Raw genomic sequence first — 10,042 nt, 5'->3', positions numbered from 1 at the left:
GCTATGGATTTTAAAGTTGCTATTTTAATAATAATATATTATTCATAATTACTATAGAGTTGTGTCATTTTTAATGGGCAACGAAGTGCACAAAATCAGCTAGTAATCTATATTTTTGTAACTCAAAAAACATGAAATTAAAGATTTTTGAAAAATCATTATTGATCTTTGTATTTTTGAAAACAGAAAATCTTCAGTATCGACATTTTGATAAAATAAAAATTGTATCCACTGGAGATTACAATAAAAATCACTTTTACCTCAGTGAAAAAAGTTTATTCTGCTAATAATTACTTAAAAAATAATTTAAATACTTAAAAAATAAGTACTGATGCCGCGCGGCTTTGCCGAAAATACGTCCACACACACGCGGCATAGGCGAGCGGCACAAGCCGCGCGGCTTTCCTTTGATGTAGACCGCCTACTAGGCCGATCGGAAATTATGCCGCGCGGCATCAAAAAAGGCCGCAGAAAATGTATTTATGTATTCACACTCATGCCGCGCGGCAAAAGCTGCTCCGTCTGGACGCGCCTTTAGAAGTATAGGAGAGTGCGTGCTGTGAGTTACAATATCATACACGTAGACAAGTGTTTTAATAGACTCGGTGATCGAATTGGGAGGGGGGTGGGTGCGCAAGGGGGTGGAATTTTTTTATACATTTAAACTGTACATTATAATATAGTGTAATTATACAGGGTTATTCAAAACGGAGTTTGTCGTTGGCGAATCATTAATCCTCCGGCTAAAAAAAATTGGTTGGTAATTTGCGCATCGCACGTATCATAATAGTAGTCTTAACAATTTAACAGTAATGACTATAATGAGGATTAGTTTTATTAAGTACTGTCGCATGAACGCCAATACCTAACATAATACCAGTATAATATCTCAAGTTTAAAAATATTTATGTTTCAAATAAAAAAGATCATTCATAAGCACCTAATAAATGGGCGATTGTAAATTTTGGTTAAATACCGGTTAAATAAAATAGGTAAATAAAAGATCTAATGTAAACTTCACCAGTTTTATTTTCTTACTTGTAATGGTTATGGAAACTCCGTAGTTTAATCCCCGGGTTAGATATGTATGACATTCGTTACGATGACATATGTCGAAATTGCTAATATTGATATTAGTTGAATAAGTCGAATCGATTAATTTATTAATATTATTTAGAATGATTGCATACCTAGGTACTAGGTGTCTATGTGTCATTTGTTAGGAAAATTATTATTATTTTTTTTTTTGTGTAGTATTATATTATATTATATTTAACTAACTTTTTAGTTTAAAGTTTTATTGAATTTTTTTTTAGCATACATGCGTAGATAACTATATTATTATTAATATGGACGATTATTATTATAAACATAATGATTTTTTTTTAAAATTATAATTTAAAATATATATATATATAAGTTTTATACTGTTACCTGATTTTGTTGACTGGCCGAGTTAACACAAATCCGTTTTTTATGACGGAGTTAACACTAAAATAAGGTATTTGTGGCGGAGATAACGTGCGTCCCATAAATAAATAAAATAAAATTCACCGTGGTCTCGTGGTCGCAGGTACCAATTTAATATATTTAATTATTATAATTTATAATACTACATAAAGTCACAGTGGTGCAACAATATATAGGTAATGAATAGGGTTCGGTTTTGAAGTCAAATGCCTTCTTCTTTTTTTTGATAAAAATAGAAAAATATTATTTTAAACAAACTAGTTAAATTAGCTTAAATCTATTAAATGGTTTAGTACATTTTGTAATCACCTTTAATACAAATGAAATGCTTTATTTATATGCTTTTTTTATTTATAAATTTCTTTCAAATCCGAGCCATAGTAATTAATAATATTATTATCATTATTATTTCGCACCACATTGGAGGGGACCACAAGCGAATATTATTGCAGTCATGCCTATTGGACTTCAAACTATTCGGACGTTGGATTTCAAAATTTGTTGCTCATAATAATAATATAGTATGACAAGGTTGTGTAAATTTCCTCACCACCTGTTGACTTGTTAAACGACAAGATAAAAGAAATAATATCATATTGTCCATGTTGTTTAAAAGCATGAGGTATTACACGTGGCGCGTTTTTTTTATTGTGGTATCCCCGGTAGGCCTAATCCACGTTGTAAGCTAAAACGCACGAACGCCGATCGACTATAATAATAATTGTTTTAATAATTGGTTTTGCGAAAACTGTACTTCACGCGAATAGATACATTGATTTAAAATATGATAACATTAAGTAAATACCCAATGTTTCATTGAATATATGTTTTAATTTATAATTTTTAATTTTCACGGTATTCGCCCAATTTCAACTTGTGTTGAATTTAAGTGCGTTACAGTCTCTGGAAAGAGTCAAGCGGGTTCTGCAGGTGTTGGGGGGGGGGGGGGGGGGGGGAGAATTTGTATTTGTCACATGGTATTATATAAATCCAAGTAGTCAAAACGAGTTAAAATGTTTCGGGTTTCGTATATTAGAAACCGGGTAAAAAATATTGTGCACGGGGGTTTTACGGTCAATATCGGGTAAAATTGTTTGCAGGTTTCGCGTCCAAAACCGGGTACAATTATTTGCGGGTAGGGCGGATATGAAGTACAAAAGTGGGTCAAATTGCGTGCGGGTTATGGGTTTTGCGATCAAAACCGGGTAAAATTGTTTGCGGCTTTCACGTCCGAAACCGGGTACAACTTGTTTTTAGCGCACTAAGGTATGGAGTGCACAGGCGGGGTATGTTGGGTGCCGGTTATGGGTTATGGGTTTTGCGTTCAAAACCAGATGAAATTGTTCGCGGGTTTTGCGTCCAAAACCGGGTACAATTATTTGTGGGTAGGGCGGATATGAGGTACAAAAGTGGGTCAAATTGCGCGCGGGTTATGGGTTTTGCGTTCAAAACCGGGTTAAATTGTTTGTGGATTTCGCGTTCGAAACCGGGTACAATTGTTAGCGGGTACGAGTAAAGGGGTATAAAAGCGGGTCGAATTTGGTTTGGGATTTGAGAATGGGTACAAATTTATGGCGGGTTACCCGTTTTTACTCCCTGAATTTTTAACGACCATGTGAAGGGACTGGGAATAGTAAGTTAATCAAATGTATTGATATTATAATAACAGTATAATTTTTAATTATTTAAAGGATGATAGCTGGATACTTATTTAAATTCAACACTGTCCTATAACTCCTAATACTATATATATAACTATTACTGGACGGTGCCCGGGCAAAAGGGAATAAGTCCATTTTTACAATTTGTTTTTTATTGAATATTATTATAGATTATTTTATTATTATATTATAATTATATTATTATATTAATAATATTAAATCCACATCGATTGGCATTAAAAATTAAAGAAATTTTAGGTTCATTTTTTTATAAAACCTATGAGAAAAAAAGAATAAATTATCAGTCATTGTACAAATAGGAACAGTTTTTTTAAATGTTATCAAAACAGTGTTTTTGTACTTATTCCCTTTTGCCCGGGCACCGTCCAACTTTAACTATAACTATAACTGTAACTATATTATTACTATTATTATTAGGGTTCTTCAATGAAATTTGAAAAATATTTTCTCTTCTTTTAAACGTATTTGGTTATAGATGATTAGAAATAATATATTGATTACACATTTAGAAATAAAGAGAAGCATATTATTTTTGTTGATTTATTATTTCATATTTGTATATTGTATATGTAGTGCTGAAAAATATTCCTAGCATTATTTTGAGAGTAAATACATTTTTTTTATGAGTTTTAAAATATTGTTGTATGTGGAACGTCAGCGATCCAAAAGATAATGGTCTGAAATAAAGTTGAAGTCAATTTCAATCAGTAAATGAAATAATAGTGTATACTTTCAGTAATTATCAAGTTTAATAAAGTCGTATATTATGTGTATGTGTGTGTGACTGAGTGATGTGATTATGTGAAGGTGCTCTGAACTCTTTTAAAAAATTGTATTTTTATTTTTCATGGAAATGAAATATTTCAAGAAAATAAATTTCATGAAATTTTAAAACCCTCATTATTATTATTATGTCTTTAATTTTATTTAACATCCACGTGATTACTAACACCAACTTCTAACTGGATTTTCTATTCATCGACTTCCATTTAAACCTGCGTCCAAAACTCCTCACAATATATATGTATAATAGTAGTTCAAAGATGGTGGACAGGGTAGGTTAGCAAAATCAGCGAGTGCAGTGCATGGAGGATATAAGTGGGTAAATGGGTTCATGTGTTTATGTGTATTGTGTTTAGTGTTATAAATAAAAATATACGGGACTCGGCCCATAGATGAACACTGCAATTAGATAAGTATATAGGTAGTCTTTTTTGGCTTAATATATACTAATATTATAAAGAGGAAAGATTTGATTGTTTGTATTGAATAGGCTCCGAAACTTCTGGACTGATTTTAAAAATGTTTTTACCATTAGAAGCCGACATTATAATTGATGAATATAGGCTAATTTAAAAAGGGAATTGATCACCCAGAGGAGGTGCTCAAACTGGAATTTTTAGATTTACGATAGAAATTTGTGTTTAAAAATAGTTGCCATGGGTTTTAAAGCTATTATAATAATAAATAATAATCGGCGTGTGTATAAACAATACATTACATTACTGTTTAGTTTTTTTTCTCATTTTAAAATGCCCAAAAGAACAAGATCTTAACATTCTAGAAATAGTTCACAGGCTAGGGCGATAAAAATACGTCGTCATGGAGAATCTCAATCAGAAACTGAAAATCATCTTGCAAGTCAGAGAGAAAACGCGTCGCAATCGCATGAAAGAGAGTCAAGTATCGAGCGTTCACAGCGGCTTGAAGAACAAAATATTAGAAATATACAAGCTCACGCTAGGGAATCGAGCTATGAACGTTCCAAGCACCTTCAAAATCAGAGAGAAAGACAACAGACGTCAACGGCTAGAGTTCGCAATCGAGTTTTAGCTCATAGTAACAGATCGGCTTTCACATACGATCCACAGATTGATTATGCTCAACAGTCTTCCGTCCAAATCAGAGCCATTGAAAAGATCTGCTCTAAATGTTCTGCCAAAAAATGGGCTGATGAACCTAATGGTTTGTGCTGTGCTTCTGGAAAAGTCAGTCTCCCCAATATTCAGGACCCGCCAGAGCCAATAAAGTCTTTTGATAAATAATAATTTACATAGTAGACATTTTCTAACCAACATACGTAGGTACAATAGCCTATTTCAAATGACTTCGTTTGGAGCAAAAGAAATTAGAGAACAACATTTTATGCTCACTTTTAAAATAGAGGGCCAAGTTTATCACCTTATAGGTAGTCTTTTACCACAATCAGGCCAAAATCCGCAATTCTTGAAGATTTATTTTATTTCAGACGCAGACGCAGATCAGCTATCGTTTCGGTCAAACATAGCTCCAACGCCAAACATTGATTTAATTAAAGAACTACAGACCGCACTGAACAGCCACAATATATATACGAAGTTTTAAACAAAACTTAGAACAAAACTCTTCGGATAATTTAAAGTTAATTATTCACTCCGACCGCCCAATACAGACAGCACACCCGGGCAGATATAACGCTCCGGCTGTAAACGAGGTAGCCGTTCTTTTGGTAGATGAAGAAAAAGTTCCCAGAGATATCGTGCTGCAGGGTAGAGACGGCCAACTTAAAAGGGTCTCTGAATAACACAGATCTTACGATCCTCTCCAATATCCATTGATGTTTGTAATGGGAGAAGACGGATATTATTTGACCATTCCTCAAGAAGGTACTGCCCGTAATAAAACTGTAACCTGTATGCAATTTTATGCATTTAGATTGATGGTTAGAGATGGTTTTAATCCGCTACATTACTACAGGACTTAATTAGCCAATATATTGTCGATATGATGGCAAAAATTATTTCGGAACGATTAAATAATTACATATGCCGTAATCAACAGAGACTGAGGGCTGAAGAATATATTCACCTCAGAGACACTTTAAACCAAGACGCAAATGTTGACCCATCAAACATCGGTCAGCGCGTAATCTTGCCGTCTTCATTCACAGGTTCTACGCGTTATCTCCACAAAAAACGCAAGATGCGATGACTTATGTCCGCAACTACGGGAGACCAGACTTATTTGTTACTTTTACGTGTAACCCCGAATGGCCTGAAATTAAAGCGGAACTATTAACTGGACAGCGGTCTTTCGATCTTCATGACATAATTTCAAGGGTATTTCATTTAAAGATGAACAAATTCATAAAATTATTCACAAAAGATGAAATATTCGGCAAAGTGAAATGTTACATGGCAAGTGTGGAGTGTCAGAAGCGGGGTTTACCTCACTATCATTTGCTGTTTTGACTAGAAAGAAAAATACAGCCAGACGAAATTGATAGTGTCATGGTTGCAGAACTGCCCAACAAACAAAACGACCCGATATTGTACGATACCGTAACTAAAAATATGGTGCACGGTCCATGCGGAGAGCATAACTTAACAGCACCATGTATGAAAAACGGTATCTGCACAAAAAAGTACCCTCGACGTTTCGTAAACGATACCCAAACCGGAGAGGACGGATATCCAGTTTATCGTCGTCGTTACGCCGAAAATGGAGGCCAGAGCAATACGTTAAATATCAGAGGAAATACTTTCAACATTGATAATAGGTGGATTGTCCCTTATTCTCCATTATTGTGTAGGACGTTAAATGCGCACATAAATGCCGAGTACTGCCACTCAGTTCAGGCCATCAAATACATTTGTAAATATATAAATAAAGGATCTGACCAAGCTACTTATAGCGTCAAAAACCCAAACGATGAGGCGGAAAACTATGTAAATGGCCGGTACATAAGTACATCCGAAGCTGTTTGGCGATTTTTAGAATTTTCCATTCACGAGCGACATCCTACAGTCTTGCAGTTAGCCGTCCACTTAGAAAACAGCCAAAGGGTGTATTTTACCACAGAAACGGCTGAACAAGTGGCCCGAAACCCACGTAAAACTACTTTGCTGGCTTTCTTTGAGCTAAGTAAAGAAGATGAATTCGCAAAGACACTTCTATACTACGAAGTCCCGCAATACTACACATGGGCCAACAATAAATTCTCAAGAAGGAAGCGTGGTGAGGACGTTGTTGGCCATCCAGGCATAAAAAAAGATGCCGCTTTAAGTAGAGTCTACGGTGTACATCCATCTCAGTCAGAGTGTTTTTATCTTAGGATGTTGCTACATCACGTACGCGGTCCAACCTCATTCGAGTACATAAAAACCGTTAACGGAGTTATCAAAGAGACCTATCAAGCAGCTTGCCATGCCAGAGGTTTGTTAGAAAACGATGACCATTGGGAAAATACTTTGAGAGAAGCATCGCTTTCGCAATGTCCAATTAAAATGAGAGAGCTGTTTGTTGTCATACTTTTATTTTGTCAGCCATCGGAACCATTAAAATTATGGGACAATTTCAAAGACGATCTTTGTGAAGATATCAGACACAGAATCAGACAACAAAATCAAGACTTGGCCTTACCATATAGTGAGGACATTTATAACGAAGGTTTGATACAAATCGAAAATAAACTATTGCAATTAAATGATAAAAGCCTAAGTCATTTTGGATTACCTTCCTCAGTTCGTACAGAAAACAATGCAACATATAATGTCACGTCCCAACCGACGTCGATATATACATCAACGCAGAAATAAAATACGTGATGTACTAGGTATGATGAATGTTTATTAACGTAGTACAAAATTACAATGTTATAATATATGGTGTAAAAGAGTGGTGTTACGACTCTTTAAGATAGAATTTAAACTGTGAGTGGTGTAACGACCTGACTCTGAATGTCCCTAACCGTCTGAAGAGCTCTTGTCCTGGGCTTCTATATATATGATTGTGTCCTTTGGAGTGGGTGGTTGTAGTAGTGTCTAAGCTCGGTCATGAGACAGAGTTCGGGTCTCGCATTTTGTATGCTGGTCGACTCGTATCCTGCGTATGGGCGTTGGCTTTCCAGGAAAGATACGTGTGACGACACCTTCTATAGTTTAATTGTTTTCTCTACAACGACCTCCGCATGTTATACTATACTAATTGCCTTATTAGTTATATTAGTTATAGTGTCAAGCGTGCGGCGCGCTGTACATAGTTGATATATGACTACTTGATACGAGGGTACGTAACATATACAATGGCAAATCACTATAATACAAATGATTTGACCTCTTTTGTCAATGAAAACCTGACAAAATTAGTCCCAGATCAAAAACATGCTTTTGAGACTATAGTCGATAGCGTGAATAATAACAAAGGAAAAATTTTCTTTTTGGATGCCCCAGGTGGCACTGGAAAGACGTTCCTTGCAAATTTGATAATTGCGAAGATAAGACAATCAGGGAAGATAGCAATAGCAGTTGCTTCGTCAGGAATTGCTGCAACACTCCTAAATGATGGAAAAACTGCTCATTCTACTTTTAAACTTCTGTTATCAGTAAATCTTGAACAACAATCTACCTGTTCTATCCGCAAAAATGGACCTCTTGGTAAATTACTACAAGACGCCTCATTGATTATGTGGGATGAATACACCATGAGCCATAGAGCACATATAGAGGCCGTGGACAGAACCTTAAAAGATCTTAGAAACTCCTGTGCTCTCATGGGCGGGATTACTTTTGTATTTGCTGGAGATTTCCGAAAGACACTTCCCGTCATTAACAGAAGTACGCGAGCAGATATCATCAAGGCATGCTTGAAATCGTCCCCTTTATGGACGACTTCGATTGAAAATTTAAAATTACGAACAAATATGAGAGCACATCTTCATGGAATCACAGATAGTGATTTTCCACAACAATTGCTAAAAATTGGGGAAGGAATTTTTCCCACACCAAATTTAAGAGAAAATTATGATGACTTCTGGCTTACTGGCCAGATAGTCCATAATTTAGATAATTTAATAGATGCAGGTTACCCTGACATGAAGAATTTGCACGAAAAGGACTATCATTGGTTGTGTTCGAGGGCAATAGTGTCACCTAGGAATGATACTGTCAACGATATAAACAATATGATTTTACAAAAAGTTTCTAGCCAAATAAAAATCTACAGATCGATCGACACCGTCACGAACATCGAAAACGCAGTGCATTATCCACAGGAATTTTTTAATTCACTGAATCCTTCTGGACTGCCACCACACGAATTGACGTTAAAAATCGGAATTCCAATCATTCTTTTGAGAAATTTAAGCCCTCCGAGTATGTGTAATGGAATAAGACTGCTTACTAAGGAATTAAAGGACAATTTAATTGTAGCGACCATTATTACCGGCCCGGCAGCTGGTCAGCTAGCTCATATTCCGAGGATACCGATGATCCCAACTGATCTGTCAATCCCGTTTAAACGGGTTCAATTTCCGGTGAAAATATCTTTCGCGTTGACTATTAACAAGTCCCAAGGTCAAACCTTCGAATTAGTAGGGATCGATCGACCTACGAAAGGAATGTTTTACTCATGGCCAACTGTATGTGGGCCTATCACGAGTTGGATCTGCTGATAATCAATTTATTTTGCTGCCACAAAATAAAACAACATCAAATATCGTTTACAGAGAAGCTCTAACCCAATAAATTTAATTGATATATGATTGAATATAATTTTATTTTATTTTATTTTCAATATATGATTAATAAAATGTTTTCTATAGTATAATTTATTTTCATTCGATACATGTTATTATGTTTTACAACAATAATAAAAATGTAAATTGTATTTGACTTGCAATTCTTCATACGCATATATATATGGCATTAAAAGTTACGTTTTACGACAAATGTATTATTTAATGTATCATCTCACAATGTTCTGTTATGTTACATGTTACATCCAAAAAGATTTAAACAATCACAAATTTTTAAGGGCAACGAAGTGCACTGGATCAGCTAGTAATTAATAAAATACGTAAAAACAATTAAAAGATAAATGCAATATCGTTTTGGCTCTATAATATTATGACG

At 35.0% G+C, this 10,042-nt stretch overlaps 2 protein-coding genes across 2 annotated transcripts; both read left to right on the top strand.

Annotated features, from left to right (window-relative positions):
- Positions 1-6,421: 6,421 nt before the first annotated feature.
- On the top strand, positions 6,422-7,631 carry LOC132947649 (uncharacterized). The gene is made up of 2 exons (XM_061017924.1): positions 6,422-7,580; positions 7,627-7,631. The coding sequence occupies exons 1-2, from the start codon at positions 6,422-6,424 to the stop codon at positions 7,629-7,631; spliced, it is 1,164 nt and encodes a 387-aa protein (XP_060873907.1).
- A 583-nt stretch (positions 7,632-8,214) lies between these two features.
- LOC132947648 (ATP-dependent DNA helicase pif1-like) lies at positions 8,215-9,582 on the top strand. Its single transcript, XM_061017923.1, has one exon. It carries the CDS (start codon positions 8,215-8,217, stop codon positions 9,580-9,582), a length of 1,368 nt encoding a protein of 455 aa, XP_060873906.1.
- The last annotated feature ends 460 nt before the right edge of the window (positions 9,583-10,042 follow it).

This window comes from Metopolophium dirhodum, chromosome 6 (assembly GCF_019925205.1).
Source record: "Metopolophium dirhodum isolate CAU chromosome 6, ASM1992520v1, whole genome shotgun sequence".
Taxonomy (NCBI): Eukaryota; Metazoa; Arthropoda; class Insecta; order Hemiptera; family Aphididae; genus Metopolophium; species Metopolophium dirhodum.
The sequence above is the reverse complement of the archived record's forward strand: the minus strand, read 5'-3'. Positions and strand labels throughout refer to the sequence as shown.